The sequence below is a fragment of the Ailuropoda melanoleuca genome, chromosome 11, assembly GCF_002007445.2.
Source record: "Ailuropoda melanoleuca isolate Jingjing chromosome 11, ASM200744v2, whole genome shotgun sequence".
NCBI lineage: Eukaryota > Metazoa > Chordata > Mammalia > Carnivora > Ursidae > Ailuropoda > Ailuropoda melanoleuca.
Window position 1 is genome coordinate 51,291,298 of NC_048228.1, and position 21,565 is coordinate 51,312,862.

Here is a 21,565-nt window from a genome sequence, read left to right on the forward strand (position 1 = left end):
CCTGCGTGAAATCCAATATAGGAGTGATTCAGTAGAACTCCGTTCTACCACTATGAAGAAAGGTGGTGTTCCTCTTTTGTTGAGTATCATCTTCCTGACTCTGATTGGAGGTGAAGGTAAGGGGTTCTTAGTTATATTAGGTTAGTAAAGTCAGAAATGTGAATTGCTATAAAAGTCTCTTGATTTGCCCAATAAAGCTGATTGCATGCAGCAGAAAGTGATGTGAGTCATTCATAAAAGCTTCTCGGTGATGTAGTTCATTTTCCAAAGTTCATATCTAAGACCTGCTAAGTCAAACATAAATCTTCTCAGTCTAGGTATGTGAATTCCTAGCATGTAGTAAGTGTTCAATAAATGTTTGTTGAACTGGGTGGTAATGAGATCAAAGAGTTTGTCTCTTATTTTTGTAACCCTGATATTGTTTCTTGGTAAGTATGTCTGTGGTTAACCATTTAAGGGTCCAATAATCAGAGAGGTCCCAAGTCTGTTTACTAACCACCTTTAGGCAAATTAAAAAACTTTTCTAGATTTCAGTTTCCTCAGCTATAAAATGGAGACTTTATAGTTATGCTTTTTCCACCAACCACACAATGTGTGACATGTAGTAAGCACTGAATAAACATATGTCAAATGAATTAAAGAATTAAGGAATGAAGATAGTATATTTCAAGGAGTTTTTAAGAGTTTAAAGTACTATCGAAAAGCAAAGCAGTGGGGAGGATGAGGTTGGTGGTTGTAATTGGTTATCCTAAGTAGAGCTTTCTGTCCAAACCGACACCAACTCCGTTCCACTAAGACCAGATAACAAATGGCTTTGGGAGTTGCTTAAGAAATTGTGGCCCACGTTACATACAAGAATCAGGTATCTGTATGTCTGACCTGTGATAGGCATTTATTAAATATTGTGAAAATCTCCTTTCCTAAGGTTGTAAGATATTAAGAGCAGTGCGTTTATGGGGTGCCTGGGTGGCTCAGTCGTTAAGCGTCTGCCTTCGGCTCAAGGCGTGATCCCAGAGTCCTGGGATCAAGCCCCACATTGGGCTCCCTGCTCTGCTGGGAGCCTGCTTCTTCCTCTGCCACTTTCCCTGCCTGTGTTCCCTCTCTCGGTGGCTGTCTCTCTCTCTGTCAAATAAATAAATAAGAATCTTTTCAAAAAAAAAAAAAAAAAAGAGCAGTGCGTTTGGACTCAAAAAAACCTGAGCTGAAACCCTGCACCTGCCCCCTAAATGCTGAACGACTTTGTTCTTTATTTAAGTTCTTTAAACCTTAGCTTCTTTATCTATAAAATGGAGATAATACCCCTTTCAAAAGTTTGTGGTAATGATTAACAGTGTAGGTTCACAACTCTCTCAGGAGCTTTTCTGGTGTGATCTAAAACCAGCCCTTTACTCAGACGGTAAGGAGAGACCAAAAAAAGAGACAGGCCACTCCAGACTGGTTAGTGGCAGTTTTAATAATAGCAAAGGAAACTTACATATGGACTTGTCTTGAGCAGCAGGACAAATGGATCCCCATACCTGCCCTTTGAATCTTAAAAACTTATAAAGAGGCCCTAACTGGGCTTAGTCATGTATTCAGTGTGGGTATTTTCTTTTCTTTTCTTTTTTAAGATTTTATTGATTTATTTGACAGAGCGAGACAGCGGGAGAGGGAACACAGCAGGGGGAGTGGGAGAGGGAGAAGCAGGCTTCCCGCTGAGCAAGGAGCCTGATGCAGCTGGATCCCAGGGTCCTGGGATCATGACCTGAGCCAAAGGCAGACGCTTAACGGCTGAGCCACCCAGGCACCCCCAGTGTGGGTGTTTTCAACATCATGTCACCATCTCAAGGCTATGTCTTTGGAGCAGCCTCTGGGAGCCAGAAAGGCAAGTGGAACCCACATTGTAAGGACAGGGGAGAAGAAGAGAAGTCTTCAGGGGTCCAGGTCCAGCTCACAGGTCAATTGGTGGTAATTTTGGTTTTTTATCACGTTCCCCAACAAATAATCACTCAGTAAATGACAGTAATAATCATGACTAAGTCAAATGTATCACTTTGACAGATCACCTAAATTGAGACATTGCCTTAAATCAATGTTTTTTCTTTTTCTTTCCGTTATTCTCTATCCTTTTTCTTTCCCTTAGGAACCCCAACAATGAGGAATAGACGTTGTTCCTGTATCACCACCAGCCAAAGAACAATCCAGTTGAAATTCTTAAAGGACCTTAAACAATTTGCCCCAAGTTCTTCTTGTGAGAAAATTGAAATCATGTAAGTAAAAACTCATCTAACACATATGTACCATATTGACAGGAACATTAAATTTAGTGTGAATATTACCCTTATGACCCTTGCCCATAGAGACACTTAAAATTCAGATGGTTGCCCCTCCATAAATGTGGTCTACTTTTTTTCTTCTAAACAACAAGGGATTTCTGGTAAACATTAAAGCCAAGGATAATATATCACTAAGCATGTAGAAAATATTTAATGCAGATAACTCAAAAGAAGAAAATAAAAATCATTTATACTTCTACCACCAGTGACAAATACTGGTCACCCTTTGGCCTATAGTCTTCCAAATCTCCCTCATTTGCATTTGTGTACATATACAGATACAACATATATATCCATATACATACGTAATGTATATAAACATAAAAATAAAATTTTATGGGGCGCCTGGGTGGCACAGCGGTTAAGCGTCTGCCTTCGGCTCAGGGCGTGATCCCGGCGTTCTGGGATCGAGCCCCACATCAGGCTCCTCTGCTATGAGCCTGCTTCTTCCTCTCCCACTCCCCCTGCCTGTGTTCCCTCTCTCGCTGGCTGTCTCTATCTCTGTCAAATAAATAAATAAAATCTTTAAAAAAAAATAATAATAAAAATAAATAAAATTTTATGTTACACACTCTTTTATAGTCTACTTTTTCATTACACTATACCATGAACATTTCCTCATGTCGGTAAATCTTCTGTAATATCATTTTTTCTAACAATGTCGTTCCTAATGGCCAAATTATATTCCATCATATGGATGTACCATAATCTATATGAGCAATGCCTAAATGTAGATTATTTCCAATTTCTTGCTATTGAAATCAAACTGTTACTATGGCAATATTGTGTCTTTTGTTCTTTCCTATTAATAATAACTTTCACGGGATGCTATATGGAAGTGTTGAATTACTATATTATTTACCTGAAACTAATATTACACTCTATGTTAACTGGAATTTAAATAAAAACCTAAAAATAATAACCTTTTTAAAGATTAGAATTGCTAGTTCAATCTTTTGAAACCTTAATTAAGGCTGATCTGTAGGAGGGCTACTCTTACTCTCAGATTATACAGAAAAATTAAAGAAAAAATTTTTTAATTATTTCTGGACAGTCTCCTGTAAATAATTTAAAATAGTCAACCAGTCTGTTGATCATGTCTTAAAATAAATTTTATGTTTTAAGGAATTTCATTAGAAAATTTAGCAAACCTCATGCTGATTTTCATTGTTTTTGGGGAAAAAAATAGCTATATTGACAACTTTTCTAATTTGCTTCTTCACTTAAACATAAATGGCTATTTTTACCACAGCAGAACTAATATTATGTTTAGATACAAGTTTCTCTCACTGCATGTACCTATCGGATTTTTTATTTTTTTATAATAATAAATATTATTTTAACAATTATTTTTATAATAATAAAAAACATTGGTGACTTAGAAATGTAACAGGGACTAATTAGATAAAATCTTATGTAGCCTTCCAGTAGACTATTATGTAGCCATTAAACATGTGTTTTCAAAGAATATTTAATAACATTGGAAATGCACATGTGATAATGTTTTTTTTAATTTAAATAATTTAGGGTTGTGTGTTCTCCTAGAAATTTATCTAAGTCCCCTCACTCACTAAGAAAGCAAAAAAGCAGGAAGGAAGACTGGAAGTCTCAGATGCTTATTGTGATGACACAAATACATTCTAATTGGGAGATTGAATTCTGGGGATAAGGTGAGGCCTTTAAATTATTGAAAGTAAAAAAACAAAAAACAAAAAAAACTCATCGTTATTTCTTTGGCAGTGCAACAATGAAGAATGGGGATCAAACATGTCTAAACCCAGATTCAGCAGATGTGAAAGAATTGATTAAAGAGTGGGAAAAACAGGTTGGTGACCAGGAAGAACAAAATTTTCTTTCTTTTACAAATTAACTTTCCAAGACAGAGAATATATATAGTTCCTTTAAGGATACTTTTTAAAAATGTTATTGTGCTCCTACTTTATTCTTAGAATAATGTCATCACCATGAGGTATAATTGTATTCCTGCATATAGTATCACTTGTCTATATCCCCCACTAGAAGTGCTTTCCATGAGGAGAGGGAGCTTACTTTTCTTATTCAATACGATATATATGTATTGAATTGAAAGGTAGACACTGAAGATGGAAACATAATAAGCTATAGTCCCTTCCTGTTGTAGTAGATGTGCTAACAATTAATTATAGTACAATGTGAGAAATATAAAGATATGTACCAAAATCTTGAAGATTATAGAAGGAGTAATCCTTTTCCTTGCCAGAACGAGGGGCACGGAGAAAGCGTTAAGGAAGTCTTTTCATATGATAAGGTCTTGAAAGATAAGTAGTTCACCAAGAGAGTAAGGACAGCATGAAAAAGAAGCATAGAATCATGAGAGAGCTTGATGTGTTCAGGGAGCCTCAAGTAATGTGGCTGGAATTTGTGTGAAGGGAGCGAAGAGATTGAGGTAGAAAAGTAGACCAGGACAAAGCCACGAGCTTGACTTCTAGAGTCTGATGGTCTAGTGGTTCTGCCACATACGAGTTGTGCAACTTTGGGCAAACCACCTTCTCCAAGCCTCAATCTCCTCCTCTGTAAAAAGTGGATGATAATAGTACTAGCCTCAGAAGGTTGTAGTTTGGACAAGCAGAGTTGGAGTAAGGGCAGTAATAAGCCAGGAGAATAGACAAAAGAAGACGAGTTAGGAGGCTATGGCCTCCTCCTCAAAGTCAGTCAAGTAGAGAGAATCAAAAGGAGCCCCTCTGAGAGTGAAAGAACTTTAAATCATTTTTGAAGATTAAAACACACACACACACACACACACACACACACAGCCTGGAGAGTCCAGATAAATTTAAGGAAGGAAAAATGGTAAGATAAAGAAATATTACTCTTATTTTCTTTCTCCTCACAGGTCAGCCAAAAGAAAAAGCAAAAGAAAGGGAAAAGAGATCAAAAAAGCAAGAAAGGTTTAAAAGTTAAAAAATCTCAACGTCCTCATCCAAAGAAGACCACATAAGCAACCACTTTACCAATAAGTGTTTTGTGTTAAAAAGGTTCTTTTTAATTATACTGAAATAATTCCAAAAGGGGATGGCATCTTAATACATAAGCTTTTTAACTAGAAAATTTTAATCATTGTTGTGGAATTGTAATTAAAGCTAGAAAGTTGTTTTTAAAATCCAAATATTAGGAATTGTTAAAGGCTATAGTTTGACTCTGTTCTTCCACCTCCAACCAACTGAATTTCATCATGCTTAAGACTACAATCTTAACACCCACATCTGGACAAATGCGCACACAATCACATCCTGTACACAGTCACATCCCACACACAACAGCTGCCTAGAGGAGTAGCCCTGTACTTCCCAGGCCACAAATTCCAGCCCCCAGAGAATCTTCTGAGGCACATGTCAGCAAGCCCCACCCTGTCCACACACTAGGAAGCCAAGCAGTTTGAAATAGAGCTGGACCTCACCAAGCTGCCATGGCCATCAGCATCTGTATCTGAATCTGCCTACAGGCCTCACAGTGTATCTGAGAGACCCATACTGGTTGTTTCTGGGGACCAGCACTGAAGAACACTAGCACTTGGCTTTCAGAACCTTATATCCAGCATTTGAGGACATGGGAGTCCATCTTGCCTGCCCAGGCTCACCATTGTATTTCTTATTGTTCACCTTTGCTTCCATAAAGCCTGTTCCTCACTGTCTCTGTTACACAGGTCATGCGCTCGTTCACCTGGGTCTACTCCTCTTCGCTCTTTCCGCAGTACTTCACAGGAATGCCTTCTTCTCCCCACTCCTTCTCGTTTGACCCAGTCTTTGGCTCAGTTTAATCCTGCCTCTTAAATAAAACCTTCCGGACACTTGAATTATCTTTAAACTCCAGTTTCACTTGTGTTCAGTACCACACAGGTGAACACTTAACTGTTTTCTAATTATTTTTTACATGTTTATTCTATTTCGCCAACAAGATTGTCAGCTTCTTGAGGACAGGGGGCCACAGTTTATTTCCTTGAATTTGTCACTGTGCCTAGTAGACTGTGAACTAGGTTTTGAATAATTTCTCAGTTACAGTTTTTACAGGTAGGAGGGCAACCAGACCATCTCCTCAGAACAGGAATTGGCTATATTCGCTACTCCATATTGTCTATCCTCTGGTAACTTCTTTTACTCATTATCTTCAGGCCATTGTCACTGTAGGAATAGGGAGTGATGCAACTTTCTTGCCTTATGACAGGATGTTAACTTGGCCTCTCCAACAAATAGGAAGAAAATGTTTAAAACACCGGATATTCTGAGCTGTTTTCATAAAATGGTACAGAATACCTGGAATCATAGAATCTTACAGTAGGAAGGAGCTTTATTGTCCAACCTTTCCCCACCCAGTACAAAAATTTCTTCAGTACCATTCCTGACAAGCTTCAGTTTTCTATGTCTGACGAGAAAGCCACCAAGTGCCTTTTGAAAACTCATTTTAGGTAAATATAAATTTCATTGTCCATTTAACCTGTTTCAGAGTTTGTAAAGTATTGTGATTATCAATTACCCCACCAGCTCTCATGAGGAAGGATGGGTATTAAGATACCAAGAGCTGGAGGGAGCAGCAAATCCTGTTAATGGAAGCATGGCTGGTGCCCAGTTAGCTTCAACAGGGCTTGGAAACCCTCTTGAAGAAAAGGTTCAGTGAATTGTCTAGGAGAGAACGTCTTTGGCCAGAATTTAAACTTTACACCTACTTCACCAGATTTTGTCACTTCTTACACTGCAGGTGATTTTTAGTGCTGCCTAGAAGTGATCCCATCCAAACAGCATCGTATCTAATCGTGAAAATCTTTAGCTCCTTCAACGTGTAACCCCTGAAAACTCTAAACATTCCATAGTTTGAGAGTCTGTGACCCAGTTACCATATGTCTCACAGGTAAAGTGGATAGTGCGTAACAAATAACCAGAGACCACATGTTTTGACTGAGTACCTATGACACATATGACATGACATCATTCATTACTTATGTATACATATATACTCTCTAAGCAATAATTATTAAGTTCAAAGCAGTTTTGGCATATATAATGTGTACTTTCAAATATTTTCTTTGTTAAATGGCAACAGTATCAATAAATAGACCATTGATCAGAAAACTGATTTTTTTAGTGTCTTGAACATGTACCTCAACTATTACATGTTTAACAGTAATTCTTACGTGTCCTTATTCATTTTCTTCCATGTCAGATAGGGTATAATTGAGACAAAAACATGGAAGCCCTTTAATGAGCTCTTTGGGACAGAAGAAAAACTTCAATTAAAAATATGACAACAATGCCTTACAGCAACATCGACTTTGTAGAGTTATGTAGAATACAATTTATTTCCTACTCCTGAAAGATATTGCTATTCCTATGAGATGTACACCCAGGGAACAAAAGATGCCCTCTTTTCCATACCCTGAAAGTACATATATTTAAATATCACAAATCCTCAAGTAGTTTTATTGAAGATCTAAGCATAGGATAAGTTCTTTAAGGGTCCAGGAAACCAAGTCAGAGATATTGTGCAGTGTGGACTAAGAAGGTTGAGAATGTACAAAGAATATCAGCCTTGTCCACACTTGAGAGACAGCCAGAAAGGTGTGATGTTTGGGCAGGTAGCCACTGCTGACAATGGACGTGACTCCCCACGAGGGCCTTAATCTGACAGATTACAGGATGCTATGGAAAGAACTAAGACTCTGGATTCTGAAATATCTGGGTTTAGATCAGAAGCCCACCACTTATTATCTGTATGACCTTGTTTCAAACATACTGTTCAACTTGCCTGTGTGCCAGCTTCCTCATTCAGGATTGTTGTGAGGAGTGGGCCCAGCATAAGTCTGATGCATAGAAAGTACTCAGTGTCAGTCCCAACCTTTCGTGACCACTTGCCTCTGCTGTACCTTTCTTGCAACATACGGTTCCACATCTCACACACAGAGAGACATTCTCAGGACTGAAAAAAATATGTTGGAAAAATGAGGCAAAAAGCTCATCTGACAAGTTCTCTGTATCTACGTTGTTATAGTCCAGACCATTGTCCCTTTCCTAGACTATAAAGCCTCCCATTTTAACTCCTGTCTATTTTAATCAACTTTTATCTTGCTGCCTTACTGTTCTGATGGCCAGAATGATCCTTTCAAATAAAACTCATAGAATACCACCACTTTGCTTAAAATACTACAATTTATAAATCAAACATACCAGGGCCTACAAAGCCCTATATGAGTTTAGGCTCTGCCTGCTTTTCCGACCCTGCTCCCTCCATCCTCCCCCTCGCTTACTGAGCCTCAGCCTCAACTTTCTGTCTCTCAAGCACGCTGAGTTCCTTTCCTTCTTATGGCCTTTGCACATGCTATTCCCTGTTGTGCTAGCTTGTGCTGTATCAACTTGGTTAACCTGGGAACTCTGCTTCCCAGAATCTTCTTCCCCATATGGTTCTAAGTCAGAATTAACCAAAGGGGCACTTAGTGAGATTTGGAAGGTGGAAGTGAGGGAATGGCCATTACTCTTGAGTAGCTATAATGACAGACACAGTGGTATCCAGGGGATTCCAGCTTGGCCTTGCTCTCCTCTGTGTTCACTTCATCTTCGATGACTGCTGGCCTTGTGACTAACAGTGATCCCAAACCCTCTACCGGATACTTGGAAGTGCACCCACAGAGGCAGTAGTGACAGAGAAGCAACAGCTTCCCGTAGGCCCCTAGCAGTCCCATTGTGGCACTGGACAGGTTTGGCTTCTTGGATTTTCTTACAAACCAGAGCTTGTGCTTCTGAAGGATTGATCAGTGAGTCTTTCTCCAGTTCCCTGAATATTCTCCCGGACTTTTATTTCCAACAATCCTTAACCTTGTAAGATCTGATTCCTATTGTAAACCCTTTATTCCCGTAATACTCAGATAGCCTCTACTTCCCTGATACACCTGTGCCTTCTTCTTTGCACGGTTGTTTCTGCCTCATCATTTGAGTTTCAGCTCAAATGTCACTTCCCAGAGTCTCTGTCCCTTCTCAACCTTAATGAAATAGCTATCGTGTCCCCAGACCCTCTCTACTGTAGTGCTTTCCAAAGTCGGGTGTGTGTACCCTCTGGGGTGGATGAAATGAGAATATTCATAATATTTTTTCTTAAAAAAATAAATAAATAAATAAGAAAGAGCTGAAGATTTTCTCTAAATCTGAACCTAGCAGCTGATACTGGCAGCTTCACGCAACGTATTTGTCAGGTGGTCATGTGTCACATGGAGAATTCCTGCGAAAAAAGTGAGACATCCACAACTGGAAGGCTTTTGACACACGCCCTCACTCAGTCACTCCCAGTGCATTGCAACGATGGATTGCCACTTAGGTGGGCACAGGCTTCTCTGGCTAACTCTGAACGAGAACCAGGATTATGAGGATTGTAAGACAGAGCGCTAACGGAGCCAACCGTCACAAAATGGGCAAGCGGCTTTGAAAGATTCCTACTAAGAAATTCATATGGGAGATAATACTAGAATGTAAACATAAACTAACAAAAGAATAAAACACACATGCGGAGGATGTCTGTTATAATTTTATCTAGAAAGACACGATTTTAAAGATCTGGGAACTAATCTGTTTCATTCTCTTTTATCAAAATCTGCTAAATCAATCAAACTTCATCACAATCTGAAATTATCTTTTAAAAATATTTATGTAGTTTTGCCTGTCCCCCACCCCACCACAAACACTAATTTAAGTACCTTGACTGCAGAAAACTTTGTCCTCTTCACCACTGCATCCACAGTGCCGAGAGCAGTGCCTGGCATTTAGGAAGTACTTAATATGTATTTTTTTAACTTAAATGACATATGCTTCCCCCTAAATTTTCTTCCAGGCCTTTCCCAAATCAATCTCAACTAATCCTACCACTCTCATTTAAACTTACCACACTCACTTTTGCCTTCAGCTTTACTAATGCTCTTTTAGCCATCTGCTCCCCTCACCCATCACCCCCATCTGACTCCCACCTAATTCATGATTCAAATCTTGCTTTCCCGTCACACCCGGTACTCCATCCCAGAATGCTCCTGGACACACTGAAATCCTCCCACTATGACTACCCTGTCATAAACCTTAACAATAAGAATTGTTCCCTGATTTAAAATTTAAATTATTTTGCTATACCAGAAAGCAGTTTGTATCTGAACAAAGTTTTTATATTAGAGCAATTGGTAAAGAAATCAGTAAAATATTTAGTCTGTAAACTGTACTTTTGACTTTAAACGTCAGTTATCTCTAGGTCAGTTCATTGGGAAAGCTATTTGAGAGTTCTTTATCCCTCCTGGGAAAACACAAAGTTGCTGTCTTCACAGAAAGGAAGATATAGGGAGCAACTGCATTTACGGATGCTTTCTTTTTTGGCCTGTATAGAGAGAAGATAAAATTAAGTGATAGGGGAAAAAAGCAGCCATCCTTGCTGATAAGGAGTTAGTTAGCTTCTTGGTAGTCACTGGGCCAAGATCACTTGAGACATTTTGATACCAAGTTATTTTAAATTTCCCAGGAGGATTTTTGACCCTACATTTTAAGGAAGTAAATAAATCACAAAAGAGCCATCAAATCTAAGTCTGTGAATAATATTATGAACTGAACCAAATTGATAAAAGATTAGAGGGAAAGATGTCAAATCATCCATAACTATTTGCTTTCTTTAAAACCTTGCTATATGAGGGGTGCCTGGGTGGCCCAGTCGGTTAAGCACTAGACCTTTGATTTCAGCTCAGGATCCTGGGATGAAGCCCCGTGTCAGGCTCTGCACTCAGCAGGGAGTCTGCTTCTTTCTCTCTCTCTCTCTCTCCCCCTCTCCTGCCCCTCCCCCCACTCATGTTCTCTCTTTCTCTAAAATAAATCTTTTTTAAAAAGCTTGCTATATGAGTAAAAAAATTTCATCCTTCAAATATAGTATCTTATTATACTGTTTCAAGTTGACTGTTTTCATAAAGAATTTGTTCTGCTTTTATTTTTTTTTTTAAGATTTTATTTATTTATTTGACAGAGACAGCCAGCAAGAGGGGGAACATAAGCAGGGGGAGTGGGAGAGGAAGAAGCAGGCTCATAGCGGAGGAGCCTGATGTGGGGCTCAATCCCATAACTCCGGGATCACGCCCTGAGCCGAAGGCAGACGCTTAACCGCTGTGCCACCCAGGCGCCCCCTGTTCTGCTTTTAAAAAAAGGAGGGGGGAAGAGCTGCTGATATCCCCATCTGGAAGGAACAAGGCCTTGGCCTCTGCCTTCTGTGCAGAGCACAGGACCAATTAGGCCCAGGCACGTACCACAGCCTTTCTTAACCATCAGACAACCTGAACTTCCTCCAGAAGAAGGAACTGAACACCCAAATCTGTAATTATGAGAGGAGAAATGTCAAAATAAACCATATAACAGGAAAACAGTTTTGTTGCTTAAAAGGGTGATCAATCACTTCTATCATATTATCACCAGCAGATACCTCAAGGCACCTAGGTATCTCTAGCTTGGTGCCTTGGATTAGGGCCAGGCTGGCATAGGAGTTTTATGAATGGAAATTAAAGCCAGCGTGAGCTAAATTTCTCTGAAAAATAAGGGAACAGGAATTATCTCTGGCAGCTGGGGAGGGTGTTGGGCATCGTGGAACAACAGAAAAAGACGCAGGAGAGGGAGATGGAAAGGGGCATAGTAGGCTGGAGTAAAGGTAAAGAAGAGCGGTGGGAAATTTCCCATGGCGGGTGACCCGCTTTCAGACATTGCTGTGTAACATTCAGTGTTAAATGTGAGCCTTCCTGGAACTCTGGAAATATCGGGAAAGGTTTTGGATTTCTCACTGGTGAATAGAGGCTTTCATCACCCTACTAGGATATTGAAGGTAACTCCAGAAAGCTAGAGCGCTGTGGGGCCCCTTGGGCTACGTGGCAGCCACACAGGCGTGCTGCTCGGAGCACGGTGCCACAAAGAGCTCGCTGTCCAGCGGCGAGCAGGCCAGTGTGCCACAGCTTGGCTCACGTCAGGTTTCAGGCCACATTCTTACTGGGCAGCTTCCAGGCAATAACTGAATATAGAAAGAATACTAGGACCTTGCCATGTCTGCCAAGTGCAGGACTCCCCTTCCGGGCAGTCTTTAACTGGGAGCTCCCCACTGGGGCAACTAAGACTTAGTCAGATCTGCCTCACAGTCTGAGGTGGTCTCTGCCCAGTTCTGTTGCCTCCCCTATTTTATTTTTGTGAGGGTTTTCTCCCATAAACCTCTGCCACATCCAATTCTGTCTCAGTGCGTGCTTCCCAGAGAACCCAAATGACACAGGTTACATATACTTTTATTTTGATCACTAAGTGTTACCTGCGTTATCTTTATTATTCTCTCCTACAGCCCCAAACACAGACTTTTCACACTGGGAGAAACCTTACAGGTGGAAGTACAATGAAGATTCTGGAAATGGAGATATTACTGGTCTGCCTGCCACACATTGGCCAAGTAGTTTTGACAAGTCTCGTGGCCTCTCTGAGTAGCAGTTTACTCATCTGTAAACTAAGCATGAGGGACTGTGATCTCTAAAGTTTCTTGCAAAGCATTCAGTGTTCACTACTCTGTCCAGTACACCATAGTTTTTCCTTAATGGCTACCCGATGGCTTCACCTGGCCACGTTTTACAATGATGTTCCCTGTACTCCTTTAAGTATGTTTTTATTTGAAAATAAACTGCTGTAGGGAACTAATCTAGGACTGCCAAAATGTGAGAAGACTACTTCTCTGGTCTTAGGTTATTCTGATAGCAATGAGATGGAAATTAGAAGACTCCGAAAGAATTTCATTATTTATTTATTTCCTATCAAATACAATGCCAAGTAATGTCCAGGTACTTTACATTGCTCCATTCCTCTGCCTGAAGGTGAAAGTTTCCAATTGTCCAGTTACCTTCTGTGGGTCTCTCGGGTTGGGGGGGGGAGGGCAGACAACAGAAGGGATGCTATTCCTTTTATAACTGAGAAGAACATTCTCGGGGAGGTATAGATTTGCAACTCCCCCTGGACCATCCCTGGTGTAATCTGAAACTGCCCCCCTTCAGGCAGAGGTCAGGGAGAGACCAAAGAAAGAGGCAGGCCACTCCAGGTCGGTAGGTAGCAGTATTAATAAGCAAAGCGAACTTACACATTAGGCTTGTCTTGGACAGCAGCAAGATGAATGGATCCTGCACCAGCCCACCAAATCCTAAAAGTTTATAAAGAGACCTTAACTGAGTTCAGTCACATTCACTGTGCAGGTGTTCTCAACATCACACCATTATCTCAAGACTATACCCTTGGAGCAGCCTCTGGGAGCCGGAAAGGCAAGTGGAACCCACATTCCAGAACAGGAGAGGGGGGCGAGGAGCCTCCGATCTCCCAGGTCCAGCTTACAGGTCCACTGGCAGTCTCATCTTTCAATGACCTTCCTCAATAAGAAAGGAGAAAAGTGTTCTCATCACTTTGCTTTATTTCCTGAAATAAATAAGATCCTTGAGGTTGTGGATCCTCAAGAACATCTCACCACAACCTTCATATCATTTGGGCCACAGAGAGATTTGTTTGTTCCTAATATTTAGAGAAAGAAAAAAAAAGCAAGGATAATTCATCATCAAAGAAAGAGAATTTATACATATGACATGTTCTCTCCCCTTATTGTAACTGTCTTCTTGAAGTTTATATACCTTGCTAAAACAAAACAAAAAACTAGCCATAGCCTATTGTATTTCTCACATGATGGAAAAACTATATAGTCATATTAGAACATTTTGGACCCAAGATGGGAATTTTCCTAATGGGTTCCTCTGACAATGAAAAGCAGGAACACCCAGACTCAACCACATTAATAATCTTTACATTGTCGAAATTAATCCAGCAGTAACAGCAGATCTTACAGAATAAGGCAATGAACTGCTCTGGTTTTATCTGGCGCAGGCAAGACAGCTGGCAAAAGGATAAGAGTCAGCTTCTGTTTCTTTACCCTTTATGCGATTAAATCTGATACAATGTCCAGTGGCTTATCTTCAAAGGAGCTACTTCCCCACTATCACAAAATCACTGAATATCTTTCAAAGCCAACTAAAATGTTATCACCCTTTGAAATTTGAAGTATAAAGACATAAAAATAAAAACCATTAGATGGTTCTCGAGGAACATTTTGACATAAGGACTTGGCTGTGGTTGAACTCAGGATTGAGAGGTTTGTCCAAGGGCAGACCCAGCAGTTCTCATTGTCCACAAGGAAGGAAGGATAGATGAAATTCTGGGCAAAACTAACACTAAAGCTGAATGGGAGGGGGGATAAAGAACAATGAAAAATTATATTAACCTTGAGAAGAACTTTGCTGTCAAGTTTGCACACGGTCATTTTGCCAAATGATAGAATTTTCTTGTCTAAAAAAAGGCATGAGCTCCCTCCAGTGGCTAATCTAATAGTTTTCAAAAACAAGATATATATATTTTTTAAAGATTTTATTTATTTATTCAACAGAGACAGCCAGCGAGAGAGGGAACACAAGCAGGGGGAGCGGGAGAGGAAGAAGCAGGCTCATAGCTGAGGAGCCTGATGTGGGGCTCGATCCCACAATGCTGGGATCATGCCCTGAGCCGAAGGCAGATGCTTAACCCCGCTGTGCCACCCAGGCGCCCCAATGTTATTGGTTTCTAACAAGAGAGACAATAATTAGAATTCACATGTTAGTCACTTACTGATCTTGAAGTAAATTTTTCCTGTGGTTGTCTAAGATACTTTAAGTTGTTACTTTAGTAAATTAAATCACGTAATTGGAGAGGGAGAACACACAAGAGATTGTGTATTTATTCATTCAACAAATATTAACTGATGACCTACTATGTGCCACATATTGCTCTAAGTGTGGAGAATTGAATGGTGAACAAAACAAAGTCCTCATTAAATTCATACTCTAGTGGCAGAGAGACAACTAGCAATTAAGCTAGTGAGTACATAGTAGGCCAGAGGCTTACAAGAGCTATGGGCAACAGTAGAACAGGAGAAGGGAGTATGGAGTGGGAGGCAGGATAGGAAATCAGGAAAGGCCTTGCTAACAAGATGTCTCTTAGCAGAGACCTGAGGAAATGAGGGAGCAAGACTTGTGGTTCTTATGTCAGAGGAGGCACTTGGGATGAGCTCTGGGTGTTATATGTAAATGATGATTCTATACCTGAAGCCAATTACACTATATGTTACCTAACTAGAGTTTCAATAAAAACTTGAAATCATTAATTAATTAATTAAAGCAAATGTCTAACTGTGAGAATAAAAAAAAATGTCTCTCTCTAAAAATAAATAAATCGTTTTTAAAACGGGGGAGTGCGCCTGGGTGGCTCAGTCAGTTGAGCATCTGACTCTTGATGTCTTGATTTTCAGCTCAGGTCATGACCTCAGGGTCATTAAGCCCTGCGTTGGGCTCCATGCTCAGCAGGGAGTCTGCTTGAAATTCTCTCTCCCTCCCTACCGCTGCCTCTCCCCTCACGTTCTCTCTCTCTCTTTCTCTCAACAAATCTTTTTTTAGCAAGTATGAAGGCCCTGAGGCTTGACACGCTGAAGACAGGAGGCTATTTGCCTGGGCCAGAGCCGGCAAAGGGGAGTGTGATGGGAGAGGAGAGAGGAAGCGTGGGGTCCGATTCTGTATGGCCTTCTATGCCACTGAAGGACTTTGGCTTTAAATCTGAGTGAGAAGGGAAGTTGGGGGAGTAACTTGACCCATTTAAGGGTCCCTCTGACCACCACTATAAGAACACACATAATGGGGGGCAAGGGAAGAATCAGAGAGACCAGTTCAAGGCCAGTTACCAAACATGTTTCTGGAAGGAGGGAGAGACCAACTGTATCCAATGCCGCAGATAAGATAAAGGATGAAAACTGACCATTGAATTAGCAACATCACAGTGGTTGGTGACCTTGATAAAAACAGTTTTAGTGTAATGGTGGAAGCAAAGGACTGGTTAGCAGTTTCTTAAAAAGTTAAATAAAACCTATCATGTGATCCAACCATCCATTCCTAGGCATTTATCGAGAGATATGAAAACGTATGTCTGCATAAAGACTTGAACACAAATATTGATAGCCAGAATCCAGGAACAATTCGAACAGTCAAGAGGTAAATGGACTAACAAATTACATTATATACATATGATGGAATACTACTCAAGAATAAAAGGAATGAACTATTGATATACATACCCAACGCATCTATGTATGCATTTCAAATTATTTTGCTAAGGGCACCTGGGTGGCTCAGTCAGTTAAGTGTGAGCTTTTGGCTCAGGTCATGATCCCAGGATCTTGGGATTGAGCTTCATGTCCAGCTCCCAGCTCAGGGGAGAGGTTACTTCTCCCTCTGTCTGCCACTCCCCCTCCTTGTGCTCATTCTCTCTCTCAAGTAACTAAATAAAATCAAAACAAGAAGAAGAAGGAGGAGAAGGAGAAGAAGAAGAGGAGGAGGAGGAAGGGGAAGGGGAAGGAGAAAAAGAAAGAAAGAAAGAAAGAAAGAAAGAAAGAAAGAAAGAAAGAAAGAAAGAAAAAGAAAGAAAGAAAGAAAGAAAATCTCTTATTAAAAAAAAAAACTATTGTACTAAATGAAAGAAGTCTGACACAAAAGAATAATGTATGAGGCACCTGGGTGGCTAAGTTGATTAAACATCTCCCTTCAGCTCAGGTCGTGATCCCAGAGTCCTGGGATTGATCCCTGCACTGGGCTCCCTGCTCAGTGGGGGAGTCTGCTTCTCACTTTGCCCCTCTCCCCTGCTCCCTCTTTCTCCCTGTCTCAAATAAATAAATAATATCTTAGAAAAAAAAAAGAATAACGTATGATTCCATTTGTATAACATTTCTGCAAATGCAATCTTATCTGGTGATGGAAAGCAACTGTGTGTTTGGGGATGATGGAGCGCAAGGAAACTTGGGGATAATGGATATATTCATTATCTTGATGATGATAATGGTTTTGTGGGTGCATACACATATCAAAACTCATCAGACCGTACACTTTATGGCCAATTTCTTGCACACTAATTACATCTTAATAAATCTATAAAATAAATACATGATCATAAAAAAATAAAGGATGGGATTTCCTATGGAAGCAGAGGTGTTGGCCTTAGCTGGGCTCAAAAAATACCACCAGCACATCAAACCCATCATTCCCAGGTATTCTTGTTTCATATAAGGTTAAATAAATAAAGAGAATATATTTAGCATCAATTTAACAGAAAATTTCAGTTGATCATCATATGGATCGTCCGTTTAATCATGAGGTTGGCATGAGAATTGGCTTTGTTCAACATTCTCCTTTTACAAAGAAGGAAATACTACTCTCTAAGGAATGTCACAATGTTCTGTTACACAGATGATACTAATAAACTCTTATGGAGGTTACTACCTGTCTCGATCTAGTTATTGTTTCTTTGTCCTCTATGTATCCCTCTACATATCAAAACTACATGGCTTTCAAGACCTATCTCAAGTACACCCATCTTCATGAAACCTTTCCTTATTCCTCAAAACAAACATAATCTCTCCTTCTTTTATTGAAAGCTTCATTGTACCCAGCCAAATCACTCCTTTGTAGGACTATCCGTCTCACTAAGTCTGACCAAGGAGATATATGCATTAGTATTACATTGTTTGGAACTTTTATAAGGCTGATAAGGAGGTGCACCCTTTTGCCCTTCCACACCTTCCTCCTTCCTACTGCTTGTTATAGAGATTTAATGTCTCAAGACCGGTGCTCAAGCTGCTAGCTGGAATATCAAATCCCCCAAAAGGCACCCCAAGTAGAGATATAAGAAGAGTGTGCTTCTTATGCAATCAAAATTTAAAATAGCCCTTAGTCTAGGAGCCTTTAATAAAGAGATTTGTACTCCATTTGAATCCAGATGATACGATCCATTTTTTAATTATTATAGGGTCTCTTTTGCAAAGAGGGAGATTTTCTGTTCTAGAATAATTCACTTCAGGTTAAAAGTTATTTGGGGATCAGAAAAAGATGGAAAGTTCCTTTGCCAATTCAAGACTAAATATAGAAACGAATATGGAGTTTTCTTGGTGTTGATCTGGCTCAAATACATAAAACATATGTAGATTACGTTACATGCAATATAGCCATTGTTTAATATTTTAAAAATACATATTCAGTTAGTCACTCTCAGCCTTAGTTTTCTCTTGAGCAGACTTACATGCCCTCCTTAGATGAGCACAGAAAGCCTTTCATCAATAGGATTCCATAATCTCAGCTGACTCATTTTTCTCAACTCCTTCCCTGCTGCACACTCCCCTCCTAACATTTAGTCACACCAAACTTCTGCGTCCCTTGTACCTCTATACGGGCTATTTTCTTTATGTGGAAAGCCTTACTTTCCCTCCTTCAGAAAAATTCCTCTTCTTTCAGGATTTCAATCAAATAGTACCATAACTATGAAGCATTCTGGTTCCTCTAGGCCGGGTTGTCCTTTCCATGGCTTCCACTGCTCTACTGTAAGAACATTTTTATTCATTTTAAAAGTGCTTGTCTATTTGTCTCCCTTTTTAGTCTGTGAGTTCCCTGAGGGCAAATGCCCATGCCTCATTTATTTTTGTGTTCCTACCACCTACCCTAGTTCCTGACATACAGATGGCAAATAAAAGTTTATGACATGGCCTGAGTGTTTTATTCACATTATATATATATATTTTTTGAAGATTTATTTATTTATTTATTTATTTATTTGACAGAGAGAGACAGCCAGTGAGAGAGGGAACACAAGCAGGGGGAGTGGGAGAGGAAGAAGCAGGCTCCCAGCAGAGCAGGGAGCCTAATGCCTGGCTAGATCCCAGGACTCCGGGATCACGCCCTGAGCGGAAGGCAGATGCCTAATGGCAGAGCCACCCAGGCGCCCCATCATGTTATATTTTTGTGATGAAAGATTCATAGTACATAAGCTTATGATTTTGACAGGAATTCTATTAAATAATTTCAAAATTTTTTTCAACCTATTTTGTTTTGAGGATACTTTTCTACCTAATACAACCTAAACAAAAACATTTTTTAAAATTTGAATCTATGAATGGGTGGTTGGGTTTCTTTTTTCCTTTTTTAGTCTTTAAAATTTATTTACTCATGTAAGTAATCTCTACACCCAGCGTGGGCCTCATGCTCATGACTTTGAGATCAAGATCATGTGCTCTACAGACTGAGCCAGCCAGATGCCCCTCTGAATAGGCTTTCAAAAAAAAATTTACTACCTACATTTGCTTCTTATTAAATTCACAAGTACCTGACACAAGAATAAATAGAATAGCCGTTTTCCAAACATAGCTGAAAAATTAGTGATGGTTTGCACAATATTCTTGATTTTGTTTAGGCTCAGGTGTGATTACAGAGTTATCCTGTTTTGGGCTCATTCTAACCAGTTCTGTGATGACCCAGACTGAAATGAAGTTGGTGTTTGTGAAATTGTTATTTATTTATTTATTTGTTTGTTTGTTTTAGTGATCTCTAGAGCCAACGTGGGGCTTGAATTCACAACCCTGAGATCTATCCCATTAAGCCAGCCAGGTGCACCTAAAATTGTTTACGTTAAGCGGAATACCAATGTCCCTCTATAAATGTCAAACCAGTTACCAGGTGCCAACTGTGAGGCTCCTTTTTTTTTTTTTCCTCTCTCATCTAGTTACAGTCAAAACTGCCTGGACTGAAATCCTCAGCTCCTACACCAGCTATGAATTTGGGCAGTCAATTCGTCTGAGCCTATTTCCTCCTCTGTAAAGTGCAGAATATTATAATACCTAATTTAGAGGGCTTTTCCGAGGATTAAATGAATAGTGCAAGTGGAGAACTTGGAACAGTGCCTGGCACAGAGTGAGTGATCACGTGTATTTTTGTATTAACAACACCCTAACTCCTTCATTCATTCATTCATCACATTTGTTTTTGCACACTGTGAAATTGTATAAGTGTATTCTCTTAGAATTACCAGCATCTGAATTTAAAACTGTGGCTGAAGAGTACTTATAATGTTTATAAAAATGGTGGTCCTTTAAATAAAAATTAATTTGCATCTTAAATCTATCAACATGATTACATTTTATCCAGGCCATACCCTTTTCCATTGTGTGGGTTACGGTTGAAAACAACCAAAAACAAAACAAAAGCGGTATTTAAAATTATAGCAAAAGAGTAACACGGACCTCATCGCTTTTCCCCCCCTCTAAAATAGGATCGTGCTATCCACTCCCAAAGGAAAAACCTTCTGTCCTTAGGCTGTGGGATTTAAAAAACGATTAATCCTTATCTATGTGTTTCATAGGAGTGTCACAATGACGATATAAACTAACGTGTATGGGAAAAAAGTCAAAACCTTGCGTAAACCGCTACCGAGCAGTTCGGCAGTGGGAGTAAATTTGACACTCCGAGGCTCCCGTAGCATCGCGGGTTCTTTTGGTTTTTTTTTTTTTTTTTTTTTTTTTTTTTTGTTTTGGTTTTTTTTTTTTTTTTTTAAGAACCAAGATGGCGCCGCCTGCCGAGCGTCCCATGTGCTGTTTCCGGTCATTGTCGGAAGCGCGATTCCCACACGCAGCCGACACGGTTGGTGGTTGCCGGAGGTGTGGGGTTTCTTAAAACTGTTCCCTGCGGAGCCCGTCAGCAGCCAACATGTCTAACAGAAACAATAACAAGCTGCCCAGTAACCTGCCGCAGTTACAGAATCTGATCAAGCGGGATCCGCCAGCCTACGTCGAGGAGGTGGGAGTGCGGCGCGGCGCCGCTAGAGGCCGGGGCGCGACTGGTTCAGACATAGGCAGGGGGAAGGTGTGGCGTGGATCTGGGATCCTGGCTAGGCTCAGGTTCTTCGGTTAGGGTCAGGGATCCCTCGGGAGGAGAGAAGAGGTTGAGGAAGGGTCATGCCCCTGATTTTGTTCCCCACCTCATGGAAATTTGCTGCCCGTTTGGATTTTCTAAACTACTCTGTAGTCCTGCTGCCAAGGAAACACCCTTAAAGTTTTGTTTTGCGTTAGGGTTTATCTCCCGACCTCATAGAGGTGGAGAGACAAATGGTCCGCCCCCCCAACCTCCAACTTCCATGCAGATTTTTCAGCCTTTTGGTTTCAGAAATCCCTAAATTGAATAAGTCGGTAACACTTGATGAGTCGTATGTTAGAATGCCTTCCATCGACGTCTGTTTCCGACAGCCGGAAATGGATCTCCAGACATAAGATTCAAAGCTGGCAGTGGGGACAGTTAAGGCGCAGGAAAGGGTGCCAATTTGGAG

At 40.2% G+C, this 21,565-nt stretch overlaps 2 protein-coding genes across 5 annotated transcripts in view; both read left to right on the forward strand.

The window, feature by feature from the left end:
- The first annotated feature begins 9 nt into the window (after nt 1–9).
- Nucleotides 10–7,408, forward strand: CXCL9 (C-X-C motif chemokine ligand 9). Of its 3 annotated transcripts, none has more exons than XM_002924728.4 (4): nt 10–116; nt 2,123–2,249; nt 4,056–4,140; nt 5,188–7,408. In XM_002924728.4, the coding sequence occupies exons 1-4, from the start codon at nt 53–55 to the stop codon at nt 5,290–5,292; spliced, it is 381 nt and encodes a 126-aa protein (XP_002924774.1). In that variant the 5' UTR covers nt 10–52; the 3' UTR covers nt 5,293–7,408. The 3 variants fall into 3 exon arrangements, with proteins under 3 accessions (XP_002924774.1, XP_034527559.1, XP_034527560.1); XM_034671668.1 differs by lacking the exon at nt 10–116 and adding an exon at nt 1,676–1,936; XM_034671669.1 differs by lacking the exon at nt 10–116 and adding an exon at nt 1,676–1,864.
- A 13,384-nt stretch (nt 7,409–20,792) lies between these two features.
- Nucleotides 20,793–21,565, forward strand: part of SDAD1 (SDA1 domain containing 1) — a 28,694-nt gene continuing 27,921 nt past the window's right edge. The window contains exon 1 of one of the 2 annotated variants that reach the window (XM_002924727.4): nt 20,793–21,039. In XM_002924727.4, coding sequence (XP_002924773.1) covers nt 20,950–21,039 — 90 coding nt within the window. In that variant the 5' untranslated portion in view covers nt 20,793–20,949. The remainder of the gene's footprint in view (nt 21,040–21,565) is intronic. The other variant, XM_034671671.1, reaches the window with a different exon arrangement.